This window comes from Theropithecus gelada, chromosome 1 (genome assembly GCF_003255815.1).
Source record: "Theropithecus gelada isolate Dixy chromosome 1, Tgel_1.0, whole genome shotgun sequence".
Taxonomy (NCBI): Eukaryota; Metazoa; Chordata; class Mammalia; order Primates; family Cercopithecidae; genus Theropithecus; species Theropithecus gelada.
The window spans coordinates 70,269,189-70,292,304 of record NC_037668.1 but is presented as its reverse complement, the minus strand read 5'-3'; the positions used below and the strand labels follow the sequence as shown (position 1 = coordinate 70,292,304).

The window sequence follows — 23,116 nt, the reverse complement described above, 5'->3', positions numbered from 1 at the left end:
AAATCTCACACTCTAGCGCCAGAGGTAAACTAGAAAATAAACAATTAGAATACAGTGCGGTAAGTGCAATAGATCAGGAATTGTGTGTGGCTGAGTTTACTTCAGTGGGGACAGAGCAGAAATACTCTCTGATATTCTGTTAGAGTAAATTGATATTGCTGTTAACTCAGTCATGGCTAAACCCACAGGAAACTGAGATCTCTGCTCCTCTTACCTCTTCTGTTGTTCTTCTTGATATTGTTGCTTTACTTTAGCTTCATTTTCTGTTGCTTCTTTTATCTTTTCCTCTAGCTGCTGCTTCTCTGAAATACAAGTGTCTGTGAGACAGACTTTATGAGCATGTTCTAATTTCCGCTGCAGGTCCAAAATCTTGAATGAAAAAAAGTTTACAAGTAAAGCATTAAGAAGAGTGTGATCTTTTTTCAAATTAGGGGAATAACACATAAATAGTAAACATAGCAGTGCTAACATATTAATCTGACCTGAAGTAAAAAGAGTAGCTAGATTTAATTTTAAAATAAATTGTTTAATTTTTGCAGTATGTAATGCATTCATATAATTCAATGTGTGTGTATAAAAGAAGCTACAGGCCAGACATGCTGGTTCATGCCTGTAATCCCAGAACTGTGGGAGGCCAAGCTGGGTGAATCACTTAAGCTTCAGGAGCTCGAGATCACCCTGGGCAACATGGTAAAACCCCATATCTACAAAAAAATACAAAAATTAGCCGGGCATGGTGGTGAGTACCTGCAGTCTCAGCTACTCAGGAGGCTGAGGTGGCGGAAATCACCTGAGCCCAGGGAAGCTGAGGCTACAGTGAGCCAATGATTGTGCCACTGCACTCCAGCCTGGGTGACAGAGTGACAGAGTGAGACCCAGTCTCAAAAAAAAAAAAAAAAAAAAAAAAAGAAGCTATATAGTGAAAAGTCTCCTTCCCATCCCTGTCCTACTTCCTCCAAATTTTCCTCCACCGAATAGGCAACCGTGGTTTTTAATTTCTTATGTACCCCTCCAGAGATTTATTTATGCATATATAAACATATACTATATAGTTATCCCCCATACATATAAATTTTACACAAACGATGAATACTATACCATATATAATTAGGCACCTTACTTTTTTATAGCAATACACATTTGGTCATTTTTCCATATTATATGCACATATTGAGTTGTCTTCTGTTTCATAGTTGCATACCACTCCACTGTAAGGGTATACCATAACTTATTTAACCAGTGCCCTACTGGTGAACATTTAAGCTGATTCCAATCTTTTGCTATTATAAACAATACTATTACAAACAATGTCTGCAGATTAAATTATGAGGTGTAGATTTACTAGGGCAAAGGTTATGAGCATTTGCTTGTTTGATAGATGATGCCAAACTGCCTCCAGAGGTATTAGACCAATTTATACTCCCAACAGCATTGTGTGAGTGCACCTAGTTTCTCCACAGTGTGGCTAGATTCATGAATAACACTGCAAAACAAAATAGAAGTCTCTTATAAACCAAGCACCTATTAGCATATTGCTTAGCATCAATAAGTTTTTTAATGCTCTGGCAGAACTAAAAATATGATTTATGAATTTGAAAGAGAGACCCTATATTTTAGAGTTTATATGCTAGATTTAACATATCATTTAAAAACATTTTTTTCTTGCCTTTTTCATGTAGCAGCAAAAAAACCCCACTTTTTTAAAAGATAAATTTCCTTTACACTTAGTTACTTATTTTTATAAACTCTTGTGTCACCTTAAATTGTGCCTGGTACATAGTAGGTGCTCAATAAATATTTGTTGAATGAATAGATTTCAGCAGGATAGCTATTATCCCTCTAACGTATTTCTGACCCAACAAGGAATCCTTTAGAATGGCTTGGCATCACATTCCCCATAAATATTCTGTGAATGCCAGTGGGTGGCACTCGTTTTCTAAGAGAGGGGCTTTCTGCATCAATCCCAAGCCCCTGCACCTAGGTCTCTGCACAGCCCACACAGCATGAGAGAGGAGAAGATGCAGAATGATTCAAGGGGAATGGCAGTAGGCAGCCAGCCATCTGAGGCCAGTTCAAGTTCCTTGGAACTGTTCTATTTAGTTCTGTCTAGGGAGAATTCTTACTTAAGGAATTCAGTACTAATTCCACAGACAAAAGCATCCCCTCACTGGCTTCTCTGTCAAGGATACATCCAAACCTGAACCTGCCACATAATTTAAGAAAGGGAACATTTCCAATACTTTTGAAGCCCATTCTGTGACCCTCTTTGATTACCCCTCTTCCCTCCCCACCAGAGAAAACCAATATCCTGAATTTTGTGTTAATCACATCCTTGCTGTTTCTTTTTAATAATCTCTCTCTATATATATATATGAGATTTTTTTTTTTTTGAGATGGGGTGTTGCTATATCGCCCAGGTGATCCTCCTGCCTTAGCCTCCAGAGTAGCTGGTACCACATGCATGCACCACTATGCCCAGCTAACTTATTTATTTTTGTAGAGATAGGGTCTCACTATGTTGCTCAGGCTGGTCTTGGACTTTGGGCTCAACTGATGCTCCCATCTCATCGTCCCAAAGTGCTGGGATTACAAGTATGAGCCACCATGCTAATAGTCCTTCCTTCCTTCCCTCCCTCCCTCCCTCCCTCCCTCCTTCCCTCCTTCCCTCCTTCCCTCCTTCCCTCCTTCCCTCCTTCCCTCCTTCCCTCCTTCCCTCCTTCCCTCCTTCCTTCCTTCCTTCCTTCCTTCCTTCCTTCCTTCCTTCCTTCTCTCTCTCTCTTTTTGAGACAGAGTTTCACTCTTGTCACCCAGGCTGGAGTGCAATGGTGTGATCTCAGCTCACTGCAACCTCCCACTCCCAGGTTCAAACAATTCTCCTGCCTCAGCCCCCGGAGTAGCTGGGGTTCAAGGCGTGTGCCACCACACCTGGCTAATTTTTGTATTATTAGTAGAGATGGTGTTTCACCATGTTGGCCAGGCTGGTCTCAAACTCCTGACCTCAGGTGATCCACCCACCTTGGCCTCCCAAAGTGCTGGGATTACAGGTATGAGCCACTGTGTCTGGCCATTCACCTCTCCTGGTCATTCGCCTTGCCTCGCCTCTCCTTTCCTCTCTTAAAAATAAGTTAATTCAGCCAGTCTTAGTTTAACTCTTTAACTTAGTTTTTTTAGTTTAATTCAGATTGCTGTCATCTACTTTTTGATGTTGGCTTCATATTATATGGTTTGACGAAATTATTTTTTAATCCAATTTAATTCTCAAACTTGCACATCAAAATGTACAACTGTTACATACTACTGCCACCTAGTGTTGGGCAATCTAAAATGAAGTGACAATATTTCAAAATGGTTCATTTCACAACACAAATCCCTCTACAAAATTACAAAATATGTTTGATGTGATGAATACGATAATTACCCTGATATGATCACTATACATTATATCTATTTAAACATCACTATGTACCCCATGAACATGTACAATTGTCGATGAAAAAAAACCAAAATTTACATTAACAGCCAATTCAAATGAAAGAATAAGTGTTCTCAAATGTGAAAATATAAAACAAAAGCCATATGGGATCAGTCAGTTCTTTAAGTTCATGCTATAGCTTTAATACAACTGACCTTTTTAAGTCCATGAAGTTTTTTACAAATACACAAGAATCCCTAAAATTGTAGGAACAGGTGAAATCAAAACAGAAGAAAACATGGGAGAGAAAAAAAATCTCAGAATTCTATCAAGTCTGCAACATATTTATTTCTTAAAATCCTCAGGGAAATGAGATTTCAGTAGTGGTATTCAGTGTATGCTATTTATTAAGCATGAGGATCATTACCTTTTCCTCCGCATCAGCAACTTTAGATTTCTCCTGAGCCAGCTTTTCCTGTAGGTTGTTCTGTGATTTAATGCTCTGAGTCTGTTTCAGTACTTCCAACTCCAGTTCCTTGATTTTCTGCTGACACTGCTTACACTCTGCCGTGAGTGAAGAGCACATCTTTGTACTCTCTAATAACTTCTGTTGGGCATGCTTTAGCTCAATCTTTATCTAGAGGTAGAGAATAAGTAAGAGTAATACAAATAAGTGTGGAATGAACGTGAACTAGAATAAGCAGCTTTCAAAGCAGTATAGTCCCCTAAAAGCCAACAAATACCAGTGTCACATGGCTGAGTACCTCTTTAGAGCTGCCATGTGTTAGTAAGAGGTTCCAAAGTTTAGTCAGATGGCAGCTAAACAAAGGAATTTTCCTGAGTTTCTATATATGCATGGTCTAAATGTTTTCCATCCTTTCTTCAATCTAGTCCAAACTGGCTTTCATCCCCACTACCCCAGTGAAACTTTCTGCCAAGGGTACTAACTCTTCATTGCCAAAATAAATCCAATGGACAAGTGACTTCTCAGTAGCATTCTGTGATACCAAACTTTGCTGGTTTTCACTTAGCTCTCTGCTGTTCTTTCTTGGTCTTCTTTGTAGACTCTTCCAATGCTACCCAACATGTGAGTATTATTGGACTCTTCTAGGCCTAGAAAGTGGATGATTTGCTATCCATTTCTATAATTTGAAATGCCATTTTATGCCAATACTTGCCAAAATGAAACTCCTTGATTCTGCCCATATCTCCAAAGTCTTTTTTTCTCTCTTTTCCCAATTTCAGTAAATAATGCCACCATCCAAACTTTTGTGCAGGTCAGTAATCCCTGAGTCTTCCTTTTCCATTATGAACCAATTCCAATCATTTAGCACATGCTGTCACTCTATCCCCACAATACACCTTGCATTAATCCATTTGTGTCTTTTTTTTGGCACTAACCTAGTCTGGGGCATCATCTCTAGCCTGGGCCATAGCAACTGCCTCTGCACTGGTCCTGCCACTTCCATTTTTACTCTCTTCTAATCTATCCTCTAACGCTGTGGCCAAATTTTCTTTTAAAAACACAAATTGAACTACCTGACAACCCTGCTTAGAATCTTTCAGTGGTCCCTCACTCCAGATCCCACCAGCTTGCCTGGCTTTGTACGCTCTGGCCCTTGTCTATCTCTTTAAATCCATCTTGTTATTTCTCCTTCTCCCACTGTAACTCCTGTCACATTGGTTTGTATTAAGAGTTTCCAATACACCAAACTTTTTCCACACCTCCCTCTGCCAGAAGTGCTTTCCCTTTTCCCTTCTAATTGTATGGTTGCCTGCGTATTCTTCAGGTCTTAGCTTAAATGCCACTTTGCAGGGGGCAATTTTCAGAATCATTTAATCTGAAATGTCCTTACTCATCACTGTACCACATTTGCTTCCTTCATCAAACATATCATGATGTATAATTAAGTATGCATTTATATACCTGTTTATGTCCCCTTTCCCCACTTTAAATTCCAAGAAAGCAGAGATTAGGTTTTTAATTCATTTCTTAATACCAAGGCCTATCAAAGAACCAGAGAGTAGGTGATTAATCAATTATTTACTGAGCAAGTAAATGAATGATATTCTAAAAAATATCAGAACGTAGTGAATGTATACACTGGGCAGGGAAGGCTCATAGACAAAAGTGGTGAGAGAGAATTTACTTTGTTTTAATGGTAGATAGAATTCCCTGGTCTCAAAGCTTTTCAACTGAATTAATAGGGATGATAGCTATAATGTCCTTCATCTGTGCTTTCTCTATATTAACCAATCAGATTATATAAAGTTAATCTAAAAGTTAATTGTGTTCAACCTCTTTGAGCATCAGTTCCTTCATCTGTAATATGGGGATAATAACTACTTACCTCATAGGATAGTTGTGAGGCGGCATTAAATGAGACAAAGCAATTAAAGCCTCAAGAATAGAGCCAGACACATAGGAAACACCTAACAAAAGTTAAGTGTTCCTATTCAATAATTGCTTTTAGACTATCTGCTGCATTTGAAATACAGAGCCGAGGCATACACTAATATTACTACTTGACATTTGTTAGGCTTTCACATCTATGAAGTGGCTGGGATTGGTATTTTAGCCCATCTTAGAGATAAAAAACTGAATCTCAAATAATTGCCAGATGATAGAACCAAGGTCTGAATATAGATTTTCTGATTCTAATTCAGTACTCTACACTACATTTACTCTAAACTGTGAAATACATGTATTTATTATTTATCTAAAAAGAATACATTAGAGTGGATCAACAAGCTAAAATTTGGTTCTTTGAAAAGTCTAATAAAATAAATATACTTCCAGTGAGACTGATCAAAGAAAAAGCAACAAGAAAAAAGTAACTAGTATTATAAAAGTGAAATGACCATCATTATATATTTCTCTTCTTTTTTTCAAAAGCTACCTCTGTTAAAATATATATATATTTTAAAAAGAAGACAAGATGAATAAATATCTGTAAAACTTTAAATAATTTAAATGAAATGGAAACTTTTTTAGAAAAATAAAATATAACAAAGTTGATGCAAAAAAATAAGAACTTGACTTCTCATAACTATTAAAGAAATGGAACTAGAAATTGAAAACCTACCCAAAAGAAAGCAAAATCAGAAGGCTTTAGGGATGAGTTTTTTGCAATAATTTGCGAAGAAATCATTGTAACTTAATACAAACTTTTCCAGAAGACAGAAAAAGACGGTATATTACCCATTTTATTTTAAGAGGCTAGGTTAACCTTGATATCAAAATCTGACAAGGGCATTGCAAGGAAGTGACAGACTAGTCTCACTCCTGAGGAAAGTTGCAAAAATCCCAAAGACATATTAGCAAGCCAAATCCAGCACTGTAGGAAAAGAATGATAATTTATGATGAAGTTAGGTTTATCCCAGAAATGCAAAATTGGATTAACATTAGAAAATCAGTCAAAGTAATTCAGCATATTAACAGACTAAATTTTTTTAAAAACCTTCTCAAAATATTCAGAAAAAAATTTATGACATTCAACATGTATTTGTCATAAAACATTGAACAAACTAATGCTAGAAAGCAATTTCCTTAATGTAATAAATAATATCTATTTTTATTTATTTTTCTTTCTTTCTAAAGTACATTTGGATAAAATATCTATTTTTAAAAAGCAATAAAAACATACTAAATGGTGAAATTTGAGAGCTTTTGCTTTGAGACTGGGAATTAGAAAAGGATGCCTACTGTCACCAGTTCTATTCAGCACTGTGCTAGCCAGTAAACAGAACAAGAAAAAAGAATGAAGGGTTTAACATATGAAAAGGAAGAAAGAAAATTGTCTTTAAATGATATGATTACTTGCTAGAAAATCCAAAATAACATATACATACATTGTAAGAATAAAAAAGTATGGGAAAGTTTTTATTAGAAAATGATTAAGTGAATTTTTATACATTGGGAAATAATTAGAAAATGAACATTTTTAAAGTTACCATTTATAATAGTATGGAAAATATCAGCACCTGTGAATATGTCTAACAAAAGATATATAAGAAAATTTAAATATTGAGAGAAATTAAAAACCTAAATACACACACTCTCTTCTTAGAGGATTCAATCTTGCAAAGATTTAAATTCTGCCCAAATTGACCTATAGAGTCAATGTAATTCCAAGTGAAATCCCAAAAGGTTGTGTGTCAATATACATGTGTTCTACGTGAGTTCATGTGAGTATTTGTGTTTAGCTTAACAAACTGATTATAAAACTTATATAGGAACCCCAAAGTCCAGGAATAGCCCAGATACCCCAGAAAATAAGAACAAGGTAAAAAGACTTGCTCTATCAAATGTTAATATTTATATAAAGCTAAAATAATCATGATAGCATAGTATTGGCACAAGGGCAGACAAATAAACAATGGAGCAGAATAGGGAGCTCAAAAATATACCACAATAGGCTGGGCACGGTGACTCACACCTGTAATCCCACACTTTGGGAGGCTGAGGTGGGCAGATCACCTGAAGTCAGGAGTTCGAGGCCAGCCTGGCCAATATGGTGAAACCCCATATCTACTAAAAGTACAAAAAAATTAGCCAGGCATAGTGGTGTGTGCCTGTAATCCCAGCTATTTGGGAGGCCGAGGCAGGAGAACTGCTTGAACCCGGGAGGCAGATGTTGCAGTGGGTCAAAATCATGCCACTGTACTCCAGTCTATGTGACAGAGTGAGACTCCATCTCAAAAACAAATACATACATACATACATACATAAATATTAATGTAGAATAGCTTTATGACTTTGAAGTAGTAAGATATTTATTAAATCAGACCCCAAAATCACTAGTTATAATGAAAAATAATGATTATTAAAATTCAAAACTTTGATTCATCAAAAGATATATAAGGAGAATGAAAATGCAAGTCACAGAGTCAATGTTTCTAATACATACCTGATAAAGGGTTAATGTATTTAAAAAGCCTCTATAAATTAATGAAAAAATTAAAATGAGAGAAACCCCAAACAAATATGAACAAAATCTTGAACAAGCACTTCACAAAATAGAAATTCAAATGCCAATTAAATGTATAAAAAGCTGCTCAAACTTGTTTGCAAACAGGCAAATGCACACTAAAACCACAAGGAACTCCTGCTATACATGTATACTAGGTTTGCAAAAATTTTAACGTCTGACAGTTCCAAGAGTTGGTGAGGATGTAGAGCAATGGGAACCTTCAGACACTGTTGGCAGAAGACTTTAGAAGGAGTTGAAGTAATACATATCCTACGATGAAATAATTCCACTCCCAATCTCTTCCTAGAGGAGTGTGTACTTATGGACATCAGGACACATGTGCATGAATGTTCATTGCAGCACTCTTTAAAAAGTAGAAACATGACTCAGTTCTATTCATATATCTTGCTACTCAGGAAAGAATCTGATATTCATTGACTGAACATATCTGAAATAATGTGCTGTTATACCCTCTGTTCAAAGGCAAAGCTCTTTCAGTAAAAGCTGCTCAAGTATGTAGAGTGCTTAGTTTATGAAACTTCATTTCCTCATTTTGCATTAATTTTTGAAGACCAGAAATGCCATTTCCAAAAATGTTAGTGGACACACAAAAATGGTCAAAGCTTTGTTAAACAGAATGAAATGAATGTATGTAGAAGTAAAGAAATTAAACCCTGGCCGGGCGTGGTGGCTCACGCCTGTAATCCCAGCACTTTGGGAGGCCGAGACGGGCGGATCACGAGGTCAGGAGTTCGAGACCATCCTGGCTAACACGGTGAAACCCCGTCTCTACTAAAAAATACAAAATATTAGCCGGGCGCAGTGGCAGGTGCCTGTAGTCCCAGCTACACGGGAGGCTGAGGCAGGAGAATGGCATGAACCTGGGAGCGGAGCTTGCAGTGAGCAGAGATCACACCACTGCACTCCAGCCTGGGCCACAGGGCCAGACTCCGTCTCAAAAAAAAAAAAAAAAAAAAAAAAAAAGAAATTAAACCCTAAGGACGAAATGCCTTAATATCATTGGTGGATCAATGTAGGTCAATAGGAAAAAATGTAATAAGCTTATCTCATTGATGTTACCAAAAAGAAATTCTCAATCAAGGTTTAATACACTTCCTGTTTTTCCAGTAAAAACCCATTTCCCACCTTGCCATTCTAAAACAGCTCACCTTCTGTCTCATTTTTTTTTTCTCATTTTATTTTGGAGGGTTGGTACAACTTTTGAAATTTCAATGATAAGAACAAATCTTAGCTGTTGACTTCTTCTCAAAAGGCACTCTAACCTTTTAGAAAGCCTAGAAGTTTCATTTTTCAAGAATAATCTTATTATGAAAAAAGTAAGACACAGACAATGAATAGATAAGAAACAAATCAAAGAAAAAGAAGAAATCAAGTGTTCTGAAATATTCGGTAAATTGAGTTTGTTCAAGATTAAGAAACCTAAACTTCTCATTGTAAATAGAAAGGGTACAAATCCTTTCATAATATATTGTCTATTTACTCTTGGGCCTGTGATCAAAGAGTCAACACTTAGGGTTTTGGTGATGCTGGTAATGATGAAATAAGACAACACTGGGGCAAACACTGTTAACAGCCGATGACCTATGCATCCAAGGCAGCTTCTTCAGCTTCAAGTTGGGACAGTCAAGCACCAAGAAGAGGATCTACAACAGCGTCTTGGTATTGGTGGTAACAGAGCAGCAATCTGCCTGAGGCTCTGCAAGCCTATAACATTCTTTTTAACATCCCCAAGCTGGAAACATGTAAAATGTCCATAAGCCATAGAAAAAACAAATAACGTATGGCTTTTTTTTTTTTTTACAATAGAATACTAATATTGCAAAGAAAATGAATGAACAATGGCTATACACTATAACATGAATGAATCTTGCAGACAAAGTTATAAGGCAAACACAAGGTATAAATATTGATTATATTTTTGAAATATGAAAAATAGGGAAGACAACTATATTGTGTGGGATTATAAATAGTTGATAAAACTATAAAGTAAAGCAAGAGAGTTATTACCAAAATTAGTGGTTACTACTGGGGTGGTAAGGTGATGGGATTATGATGGGGATAAGGTATGCAGGGGCCACTAGTGTGCTGGCATTGTTCTATTTCTTGTCCTGGGTAGTGTTTAGACGTCTATTTACTTTATGACAATTAGGTAAACTGTATGTTTTATGCATTTTCTAAGTGTTATATTTTATAATACAATGATTTAAAAAGCAATAAATTAGTATTTTGGTTTTTTTAAAAGAAAAAGTGATATTTTAATTTTTATTTATTTCTTTTTTCTTTTCTTTTTTTTTTTTTGAGACAGGACCTCATTCTATTACCCAGGCTGGAGTGCAGTGGTGTGATCATAGCTCACTGCAGCTTCAAATCCCTGGGCTCAAGCAATCCTCTTGCCTCGGCCTCCCAAAGCCCTAGGACTGTAGGCTTGAGCCACTGCACCCAGTCAATATTTTTATTTATTTTTTAAATGTTTAATTAATTAATTAATTTTATTTTTAAATTATACTTTAAGTTATGGGATACATGTGCAGAACGTGCAGGTTTGTTACATATGTATGCATGTGCCATGTTGGTTTGCTGCACCCATCAACCTGTCATCTACATGGGGTATTTCTTTTTTTTTTTTTTTTTTTGAGACAGAGTCTCGCTCTGCCGCCCAGGCTGGAGTGCAGTGGCCGGATCTCAACTCACTGCAAGCTCCGCCTCCTGGGTTTACGCCATTCTCCTGCCTCAGCCTCCCGAGTAGCTGGGACTACAGGCGCCCGCCACCTCGCCCAGCTAGTTTTTTGTATTTTTTAGTAGAGACGGGGTTTCACCGTGTTAGCCAGGATGGTCTCGATCTCCTGACCTCGTGATCCGCCCGTCTCGGCCTCCCAAAGTGCTGGGATTACAGGCTTGAGCCACCGCGCCCGGCCTACATGGGGTATTTCACCTAATGCTATCCCTCCCCTTGTCCCCCACCCACTGACAGGCCCCGGTGTGTGATGTTCCCCTCCCTGTGCCCATGTGTTCTCATTGTTTAACTCTCACTTATGAGTGAGAACACGCAGTGTTTGGTTTTCTGTTCCTGTGTTAGTTTGCTGAGAATGATGGTTTCCAGTTTCATCCACGTCCCTGCAAAGGACATGAACTCATCCTTTTTTATGACTGCATAGTATTCCATGGTGTATATGTGCCACATTTTATTTATCCAGTCTATCACTGATGGACATTTGGGTTGGTTCCAAGTCTTTGCTACTGTGAATAGTGCTGCAATAAACATACGTGTGCATGTGTCTTTATAGTAGAATGATTTATAATCCTTTGGGTATATACCCAGTAATGGGATTGCTGGGTCAAATTGTATTTCTGGTTCTAGATCCTTGAGGAATCACCACACCGTCTTCCACAATGGTTGAACTAGTTTATACTCACACCAACAGTGTAAAAGTGTTCCTATTTCTCCACATCCTCGCCAGCATCTGTTGTTTCCTGACTTTTTAATGATCACCATTCTAACTGGCATGAGATGGTATCTCACTGTGGTTTTGATTTGCATTTCTCTAATGACCAGTGATGATGAGCTTTTTTCATGTTTGCTGGCTGCATAAATGTCTTATTTTGAGAAGCGTCTGTTCATATCCGTCACCCACTTTTTGATGGAGTTGTTTTTTTCTTCTAAATGTTTTTAAGTTCCTTGTAGATTCTGGATATTAGCCCTTTGTCAGATGGATAGATTGCAAAAATTTTCTCCCATTCTGTAGGTTGCCTGTTCACTCTGATGATAGTTTCTTTTGCTGTACAGAAGCTCTTTAGTTTAAAAAATATGGAATGCTTCACAAATTTGCGTGTCATCCTTGCGCAGGGGCCATGCTAATCTTCTCTATATCATTCCAGTTTTAGTATATGTGCTGCTGAAGCGAAATTTTTGTTTCTTAATCAGTCTCATAAGTAGGCCTAACAGTAGCTAGAGACTCAAGTTTGATAATTTGAATGGAATTTTTTTTTTTTTTTGAGACAGCTTCTCGCTCTGTTGCCCAGGATGGACTGCAGTGGCCCCATCACGGCTCACTGCAACCTCTGCCTCCTGGGTTCAAGCAATTCTCATGTCTCAGTCTCCCGAGAATCTGGGACTATAAGCATGTGCTACCATACCCAGCTAACTTTTTTTTTTTTTGTAATTTTTAGTAGAGATGGGGTTTCACCATGTTAGCTAGGCTGGTCTCAAACTCCTGAGCACTTTAAGTGATCTGCTCACCTCAGCCCTGCGAAGTGCTAGGATTATAGGTGTCAGCCACTGCACTGGCCTTGAGTAGATTTTTAAAAGTGAGTCCTAAGTTTGTAAAGCTGAGGTTCCAAAATGACCCAAATTGAGGAGGGGTATAATATGGAAAGATGTCTACACAAGAAAGAGAGGAACAGACTTGAGTTTAAGTTCTGACTACAATTTGTTAGCTTTGCAATTTTGAACAGTTTCCTCATCCATAAAGTGCTCACCCTTTAGGGTTGTGAGGCTGTTCATAAGAGATAAAGTGAACAGGCTGGACCCAGTGGCTCACACCTGTAATCCCAGCACTTTGGGAAGCTAAGCCGGGAGGATCACCTGAGGTCAGGAGTTCAAGACCAGCCTGGCCATGGATGGTGAAACCCTGCCTCTACTAAAAATACAAACATTATCTGGGTGTGGTGACATGTGCCTGTAATCCCAGCAACTCAGGAGGCTGAGGCAGGAGAATCTCTTGAACCTAGGAGGTGGAGCTTGCAGTGAGCAGAGATCACGCCGCTGCACTTCAGCATGGGCTATAGAGCGAGACTCCATCTCAGAAACAAACAAACGAAAAGAGATAAAGTGGACAAACTTTCAATAAAGGATACTCATCATATATAACTTTCTTAGGTGCCTGGCCTAAGGAGCTAATCAAGAGTCTGATGTCTTATTCCTAAATGGCCAATAATTTGTCTCACCACAGAGATTAAAATAGATAAAAAACTTTTTTTTTTTTTTTAAATTTACTGCATGCTCTTTACAAACAGTGAAAAATAAAAATTTTCTCTTGTTACCAAGCTATCATTTATCCATCCCTGAAAGACTGTTCATTAATCCAATAAATATTTATAGGGTACCAATCATATGTAAGGCATTATAATCTGTGTAGTTATGGCCATTGTTCCTTAAGAAATATGTAGTATTGTTAGAATATGTTCCGAGTTGGACAGTTAAAATGATCTAAGAAATGCCCTTGAAGGGAAAGTGAAAGACTGTCTTATGAAAACATGTGATAAAGATTTAGAATTTAATTTAAAACTACAAAGGCTTGAAGGAATATGAACAGTCTTCAAAAACTCATGAAGGGTAAGGACAGGGAAGAGATTTATTCAAATAATTCTGGAATACTAGAACTCCCTTAGAAGGCCTTCCTTGAAGTTTGGGATAAACGGATATTTGTTTTCCTCTATATCTCCCCTACTAGACTGTAAGCTCTTGAAAAGTAGGTACCTTTCTTATCCATGTTTATGTCACTTTTCAAATAAGATCATTTTATCCCGCTAGACCAGTGTGGGCAAACTTTTCTCATAAAGGGTCAGGTAGTAAATATTTTAGACCGTGTGGGTCATGTGGTTTCATCACAACTATCAAATCTGTTACTGTAGCACAAAAGCAGCCATAATATATAAACAGACAGATACGGCTGCCAATAAAACTTTATTTATAAAAACAGAAGGCAGACAGAATTTGACCTACATGCCAAAGTTTGCTGACCCCTGTACCATGGGTATAAGGATTGTGTCTATTGTGCCTACCATTAAACTCTCAGTGTCTATAAGATTGCATATGAATATTGAATGTTGAATTTTAGAACCTTCAATAGAGGCTTATAGAAACTAAGTCCTTAATATATATATTTACAGAATCGAACCATAATTAAGAGGAAGTACTATTTTACATGGAGATTAATTTTAAACATTTATGTGGTTCAAAAAATTTAGTTGAATCTGTGTATGGCAGTTCTACATAGATTATTTTTAAACAAGCATTTGGGAGATGTTGCCTTAACTATTTCATGCTGTTGTATTAGGAAGAACAACTTTGCTCTCCCATGGATTGTACCTTAGTGCAGTTGAGATCTGATTGAACCAATAATAATGGATACATCTAATAGGGATAAATAAGTCTAGTGATACACAGGGCAGGACAACCGGGGTTTAGGGCTCAGGTCACTGAAGTTTAGTAAGTACTAAAAATATTAGTGTTTTCAGAAGATTATGTAATGTAATGCCTTTTTCTATTTACAGGTTGATAATATACACATTCTTACTTTGCAGGGAAAAGTTAAAGGAGGAAGTTACCAGATAGCTCACATTGTCCACACATTTGTGGAGCCTATCATGAATTATCAAGTAGAGGAACTTAAATTCGTTTATTCCCAGGGCCAACTGAAACCCTTCCATAAAGCATGTGCCCACAAAAGTTACCTTAATGTTTTCTTCCTGAAGTAAGCTATTATGTTGCTTTAAGTCCAAGTTCTTCCCTCGTTCATATCGAAGCTCATTTTCAGCTGAGTTGCATAGAATCTGGAGCCGGTGCAAATTCTGGTGAAGTTGTTGTACTTCCCCTTGCTGGTTGTATTTTAGTTTATCTCCAGATGACGGATACTAAAGCAAACATTTTAAAAGAGAAAAAACAGACAATTGGAAAGAATATTGGTAAAACATGGGTTCAAGTTGTCAGAACCAGAATCGTCAGAATGTGATTATTCACATGTAAATGTTTTTGGAATTAGCTTATCTACAACAAAGTACTCTTTTACATTTATGGATAGTTGATACATATTCATATAATACCTGTTATATTAGAGTGAAAATAACAATAAAATTATATTAACAAAAGCAGTAGGCACAGACAACTTACCTTATTTTTCATATCAATGATAAAAGCACAGACAATTTTAGAGTAAAACACATTTAAAATGGGAAGTTCAAAGAGTCTATATGTTAAGAAGAAGAGTGTGAATGTGTGTGTGTGTGTCTGTGTGTGTGTGGTGTCCGTTGGCAAAAGGAAAGAGGAAACTTAGTAAGAGACCTTAAGTTTCTAGTCTTCCTCATCACTTTATTTCCCGATGATTCTTCTCCCATAAAACACATTATTTCAAGGCTGAATAATATTGCATCGTGTGCACACACACACACCACTTCTGCAGATATCTCTTTGACACACTGGTTTCAAATCCCTTGGATATACACCTGGAAGTGGAATTGCTGGATCATATGGGTAGCTCTATGTTTAATTTTTTGAGGAACCTCCATACTGCTTTCCATATTGGCTGTACTAATTTACATTCCCACCCACAGTGTCAAAGTGTTCTATTTTTTCCATATCCTTGCCAACACTTACCTTTTGTCTTTTTGATAAAAGCCATTCTAATAGATGTGAGGTGATATTTCACTGTGGTTTTAATTTGCTTTCCCTAATAATTCACAACATTGAACATTTTTTCACATACCTGTTGGCCTTTTGTATGCCTTCTTTTGAGAAAAGTCTATTTGCATCTTTTGCCCATTTTTAAATTGGATTATTTGTTTTCTTGCTATTAAGTTGAGTTCCTTATATATTTTGAATATTAACCCCTTATCAGATGTATGATCTACAAATATTTTTGCTCATTCTATAGGTTGTCTCTTTACTCTGTTGATTGTTTCCTTTGCTGTGCAGAAGCTTTTTAACTTGACACAACCCTATTTGTCTATTTTTGCTTTTAGAGTCACATCCAAAAATTCTTTGCAAAGAAAAATGCGAAACGTTTTCCATAAGTGTCAATCAATGGATGAATGGAAAAGAAAATATAGTATACACACACACAACACACACATGTACAATGCAAAACTGTTCAGCCTTTATAAGGACAGAAATCCTGTCATTTGTCATAACATGAATGAACTTGGAGAGCATTATGCTAAGTGAAATAAGCCAGGCACAGAAAGACAAATACTGCATGATCTCACGTATACGTGGACTCTAAAAAGTTGAACTCATACAGCTGAACTCACAGAAGCAGCAAGTAGAATGGTGGTTGCGAGGCTGGGGAGGGGAGGCATGGAATGGGAAGATGCAGTCAAAGGGTGCAAAGTTTCAGATAGACAGGATAAATTTTGGATATGTATTATATAGCATAGTGACTATACTTAATAATAATGTGCTGTATACTTGAAAATTGTTAGAAGAGTAGATCTTAAATGTTCTCACCACAAAAAAGTATGTGAGATGATAGACATGTAACTTAGCTTGATTTAATCATTTCACAATGTATACATAAATCAAAACATCTGGTTGTACACGACAAATACACAACATTTGTCAATAATCCTGAATAGGCTGGGCATGGTGGCTCACGCCTGCAATCCCAGCACTTTGGGAGGCTGAGGTGGGTGGATCACCTGAGGTCAGGAGTTCAAGACCAGCCTGGCCAACATGGTGAAACCCTTAGCTGGGCGTGGTGGCGCGCACCAGTAGTCCCAGCTACTTGGGAGGCTGAGACATGAGAATTGCTTGAACCCAGGAGGTAGAGGTTGCAGTGAGCCAAGATCATGCCATTGCACTTCAGTCTGAGTGACAGAGAGAGACTCTGTCTCAAAAAGAAACCAAAAAAAATCCTGAACAAAGCTGTAAAAAAAGCACATGTATCAAACACCAGCAATACACTTTCCTATCAGGCTTCTCCAGTGAAATAAGAGAATAGTCATTTGGATTTTCTACAAAAGGTAGGCACAAGTAGGTATGCTGAATAGATAAACAATTCAATCTTATACAATTCAGTAGATAAGATATTCTTAGAGTTTCCTTAGTCCTAGTCCAGTATGCTCCTGTCTACAACTTTCTAAAAAGCCCATATCATTATTTTAGTTTTATCTTGCTTATGTCCCTAAAGTAACACAGAAGCCCTCAAGTCCTGTTAGCTCTTCAATTCCTACTTTGGTTTAGCTAGAAAGGCAATCTAAATACAATCTGCTTTTCTTTGAGTTGCAAGACTCTAAGATCCCTAGAAAAAAAAAATCTTCAATGGGTTATAATGTAATTATGAAATTTTTTTTTTTTTTTTTTTTTGAGACAGAGTCTAGCTTTGTCGCCCAGGCTGGAGTGCAGTGGTGTGATCTCGGCTCACTGCAACCTCTGCCTCCTGGGTTCAAGCAATTCTCCTGCCTCAGCCTCTTGAGTAGCTGGGATTACAGATGCGTGCTACCATGCCCAGCTAATGTTTGTATTTTCAGTAGAGATAGGGTTTCACCATGTTGGTCAGGCTGGTCTCCAACTTCTGACCTCATGTGATCCACCTGCCTCAGCCTCCCAAAGTGCTAGGATTACAGGCATGAGCCACAGTGCCCAGCCACTTTTTTTTTTTTTTTTAACTTCTAAAAAAATCCCCAGGATACATATGCAGAATGTGCAGGTTTGTTACATAGGTATACGTGTGCCATGGTGGTTTGCTGCACCTATTGACCCATCCTCTAAGTTCCCTCCCCTCACCCCCTACCCCCAACAGGTCCTGGTGTGTGTTGTTCCCCTCTCTGTGTCGATGTGTTCTCAATGTTCAACTCCCTCTCATGATTGAGAGAACATGTGGTGTTTGGTTTTCTGTTCCTGTGTTAGTTTGCTGAGGATGATGGCTTCCAGCTTCATCCATGTCCCTGCAAAGGACATGATCTCATTCCTTTTTATGGCTGCAAAGTATTCCATGGTGTATATGTACTATATTTCCTTTATCCAGTCTATCATTGATGAGCATTTGAGTTGGTTCCATGTCTTTGCTATTGTAAACAGTGCTGCAATAAACATATGTGTGCATATGTCTTTACAGTAAAATGATTTATATTTCTTTGGGTATATACCCAGTAATGGGATTGTTGGGTCAAATTGTATTTCTGCTTCTAGATCCTTGAGGAATTGCCATGCTGTCTTCCACAATGGTTGAACTAATTTACATTCCCATCAACAGTGTAAAAGCATTCCTATTTCTCCACAGCCTCACCAGCATCTATTGTTTCCTGACTTTTTAATAATCGCCACTCTGACTGGCATGAGATGGTATCTCATTTTGGTTTTGATTTGCATTTCTCTGATGATCAGTGATGTTGAGCTGTTTTTCATATGTTTGTTGGCCATGTAAATGTCTTCTTTTGAGAAGTGTCTGTTCATATCCTCACCCATTTTTTGATGGGGTTGTTTTTTCTTATAAATATGTTTAAGTTCCTTGTAAATTCTGGATATTAGACCTTTGTCAGATAGGTAGATTGCAAAATTTTTCTCCCTTTCTGTAGGTTGCCTGTTCACTCTAATGATAGTTTCTTTTGCTGTGCAGAAGCTGTTTAGTTTAATTAGATCTCATTTGTCAATTTTGGCTTTTGTTGCAAATGCTTTTGGCATTTTTGTCATGAAGTCTTTGCCCATGGCTATGTCCTGAATAGTATTGCCTAGGTTTTCTTCTAGGGTTATTGTGGTTTTGAGTTTTACATTTAAATCTTTAATCCATCTTGAGTTAATTTTTGTTTAAGGTATAGGGAAGGGGTTCAGTTTCATTTTTCTGCATATGGCTAGCCAGTTTTCCCAGCACCATTTACTGAATAGGCGATCCTTTCCCCATTGCTTGTTTTTGTCATGTTTGTCAAAGATAAGATGGTTGTAGATGTGTGGTGTTATTTCTGAGGTCTCTATTCTGCTCCATTGGTCTATATTTCTGTTTTGGTACCAGTACCATGCTGTTTTGGTTACTGTAGCCTTGTAGTATAGTTTGAAGTCAGGTGGCGTGATGCCTCCAGTTTTGTTCTTTTTGCTTAGGATTGTCTTGGCTATACGGGGTCTTCTTTGATTCCATATGAAATTTAAAATAGTTTTTTTTCTAACTCTGTGAAGAATATCAATGGTAGTTTGATGGGAATAGCATTGCATCTATAAATTACTTTGGTCAGTATGGCCATTTTCATGATATTGATTCTTGCTATCCATTAGGATGGAAAGTTTTTCCATTTGTTTGTGTTCTCTCTTATTTCCTTGAGTGGTGGTTTGTAGTTCTCCTTGAAGAGGTCCTTCACATCCCTTGTTAGCTGTATTCCTAGGTATTCTCTTTGTAGTGATTGTGAGTGGGAGTTCATTCATGATTTGACTCTCTGCTTGCCTATTGTTGGTGTAAAGGAATGCTTGTGATTTTTGCACGTTGATTTTGTATCCTGAGACTTTGCTGAAGTTGCTTATCAGTTCAAGAAGTTTTTGGGCTAAGATGATGGGTTTTTCTAAATATAAAATCATGTCATCTACAGAGATAACTTGACTTCCTCTCTTTCTATCTGAATACCCTTTATTTCTTTCTCTTGCCTGACTGCCCTGGCCAGAATTTCCAATACTATATTGAATAGGTGTGGTGAGAGAGGGCATCCTTGTCTTGTACTGGTTTTCAAAGGGAATGCTTCCAGCTTTTGCCCATTCAATATTATATTGGCTGTGAGTTTGTCATAAATAGCTCTTTATTATTTTGAGATATGTTCCATCAATACCTAGGTTATTGAGAGTTTTTAACATGAAGGGATGTTGAATTTTATCAAAGGCCTTTTCTGCATCTATTGAGATAATCATGTGTTTTTGTCTTTGGTTCTGTTTATGTGATGGATTATATTTATTCATTTGTGTATGTTGAACCAGCCTTGCATCCCAGAGATGAAGCTGACTTAATTGTGGTGGATAAGTTTTTTGATGTGCTGCTGGATTCGGTTTGCCAGTATTTTATTGAGGATTTTTGCATCGATGTCATCAGGGATATTGGCCTGAAGTTTTCTTGTTTTGTTGTGTCTCTTCATGATTTTGGTATCAGAATGATGCTGGCTTCATAAAATGAGTTAGGGAGGAGTCCCTCCTTTTCAATTGTTTGGAATCGTTTGAGAAGGAATGGTACCAGCTCCTTTTTGTATTTCTGGCAGAGTTCAGCTGTGAATCTGTTTGGTCCTGGGCTCTTTTTTTTTTGGTAGACTATTAATTACTGCCTCAATTTCAGAGCTTGTTATTGGTCTATTCAGGGATTCAACTTCTTCCTGGTTTAGTCTTGGTAGGGTGTATGCGACCAGGAATTTATCCATTTCTTCTAGATTTTCTAGTTTATTTGCATAGAGGTGTTTATAGTATTCTCTGATGGTAGTTTGTATTTCTGTGGGGTCAGTGGTGATTTGATGCTTATCTCCCTTCTTCTTTATTAGTCTAGCTAGTGATCTATCTATTTTGTTAATTTTTTCAAAAAACCAACTCCTGGATTGGGTACAGTGGCTCACACCTGTAATAACAGCACTTGGGAGGCCAAGGTGGGCGGATCACGAGGTCAGGAGTTTGAGACCAGCCTGACCAGCATGATGAAACTCTCTCTACTAAAAATACAAAAAATTAGCCAGGCATGGTGGTGCGTGCCTGTAATCCCAGCTACTTGGGAGACTGAGGCAGGAGAATCACTTGAACTCAGGAGGCAGAGGCTGCAGTGAGCTGAGATCATGTTACTGCACTCCAACCTGGGCGATACAGCAAGACTCTGACTCAAAAACAACAACAACAACAACAGCTCCAGGATTCGCTGATTTTTTGGACAGTTTTTCATGTTTCTAGCTCCTTCAACTCTTCTTTGATCTTAGTTATTTCTTGTCCTCTGCTAGCTTTTGGATTAGTTTGCTCTTGCCTCTCTAGCTCTTTTAATTGTGATGTTAGGGTGTCGATTTGAGATCTTTCTAGCCTTCTTATGTGGGCATTTAGTGGTATAAATTTCTCTCTTACCACTGCTTTAGCTGTGTCCCAGAGATTCTGGTACATTGTCTCTTTGTTCTCATTGGTTTCAAACAACTTCTTGATTTCTGCTTTAATTTCATTATTTACCAAGGAGTCATTCAGGAGCAGGTTGTTCAATTTCCATGAAATTGTGTGGTTTTGAGTAAGTTTCTTAACCCTGAGTTCTAATTTGATTGCACTGTGGTCTCAGAGACCATTTGTTATGATTTCTGTTCTTCTGCATTTGCTGAGGAGTGTTTTATTTCCAATTATGTGGTCGATTTTAGAGTAAGTGCTATGTGGCACTGAAAAGAATGTATATTCTGTTGATTTGGGGTAGAAAGTTCTGTAGACATCTACTAGGTCCATTAGATCCAGAGCAGAGTTCAAGTTCTGAATATCCTTGTTAATTTTCTGTCTCATGGATCTGTCTAATACTGATAGTGGGGTGTTAAAGTCTCCCACTATTATTGTGTGGGAGTCTAAGTCTCTTTGTAGGTCTCTAAGAACTTGTTTTATGATTCTGAGTGCTCCTGTATTGGTTGCGTATATATTTAGAATAGTTAGCTCTTCTTGTTGAATTGTTCCCTTTACCATTATGTAATGCCCTCCTTTGTCTTTTTTTGATCTTTGTTGGTTTAAAGTCTGTTTTGTCAGAGACAAGGATTGCAATCCCTGCTTTTTCTGGCTTTCCATTTGCTTTGTATATTTTCCTCCCTCCCTTTATTTTGAGCCTGTGTATGTCTTTGCATGTAAGATGGGTCTCCTGAACATAGCACACCAATGGGTCTTGACTCCTTATCCAATTTGCCAGTCTGTGTCTGTTAACTGGGGCATTTAGCCCATTTACATTTAAGGTTAGTATTGTTATGTGTGAATCTCATCCTGTTATCATGATGCTATTTGATTATTTTGTGCACTAGTTGATACAGTTTCTTCATAGTGTCATTGGTCTTTATATTTTGGTGTGTTTTTGCAGTGGCTGGTACCGGTTTTTCCTTTTTATATTTAGTGCTTCTTTCAGGAGCTCTTGCAGGGCAGGCCTGGTGGTAATGAAATCCCTCAGCATTTGCTTGTCTGGAAAGGATTTTATTTCTCCTTTGCTTATGAAGCTTAGTTTTGCTGGATATGAAATTCTGGGTCAAAAATTCTTTTCTTAAAGAATGTTGAATATTGGCCCCTAATCTCTTCTAGCTTTTAGAGTTTCTGCTGAGAGGTCCACTCTTAAACAGACAGGCTTCCCTTTGTAGGTAACCTGGCCTTTCTCTCTGGCTTTGCTTTTTTCCTTCATTTTTTCCAGTTTTTTCCAGTTTTTCCTTCATTTCAACCTTGGAGAATCTGATGATTATGTGTCTTGGAGTTGATCTTCTCGTGGAGTATCTTAAGGGTGTTCTCTGTATTTCCTGAATTTGCATGTTGGCCTTTCTTGCTAGGTTGAGGAAGTTCTCCTGAATAATATCCTGAAGTGTGTTTTCCAGCTTATTTCCGGTCTCCCTGTCTCCTTCTTGTACTCCAATCAATCGTAGCAGAACCGTCACTTTGGAGTTAGATAAGTGTGTGTTTCAATCCTGAATCTACTACTTATCAGTGGGTGATCCTGGAAAGATTACTTCATCTTCTATACTTCAATTCCCTCATCTTAAGATATGAATAATAAGGATTACTGCTGGATGGGGTGATGAGTTAGTAAGATAACACATGCAAGCACTTAGCACAATGTCTGGCACTTAACAAGCACCCAATAATGTTACCCATTACTGTTGATGCTTCCTAACTTTCCTTTAACTATCTTCATTTCCCATCTGCAAACAACCTGGAATGCCTTGATCACCATTCTACCTTCTTGTTTAACCATTATGTAACAGCTTTTAACAATTAATCCATAATCAACAGTCTATAGGTTAACATACCAAAACAGAGATACTGTATACAAGAGATGCACA

The 23,116-nt window shown here is 37.6% G+C and overlaps 1 protein-coding gene and 1 non-coding gene across 3 annotated transcripts in view; both read right to left on the bottom strand.

Annotated features, from left to right (window-relative positions):
- Positions 1–23,116, bottom strand: part of LOC112622766 (coiled-coil domain-containing protein 30) — a 117,512-nt gene that overhangs the window by 73,278 nt on the left and 21,118 nt on the right. For both annotated transcript variants that reach the window (XM_025382590.1, XM_025382599.1), the window contains 3 exons: positions 14,861–15,040; positions 3,840–4,049; positions 215–369 (listed from right to left, as the gene is read on the bottom strand). In XM_025382590.1, coding sequence (XP_025238375.1) covers positions 215–369; positions 3,840–4,049; positions 14,861–15,040 — 545 coding nt within the window. The remainder of the gene's footprint in view (positions 1–214; positions 370–3,839; positions 4,050–14,860; positions 15,041–23,116) is intronic.
- Positions 12,207–12,309, bottom strand: LOC112615227. The gene has a single exon (XR_003117306.1). It is a non-coding gene; the product is annotated as a U6 spliceosomal RNA (small nuclear RNA).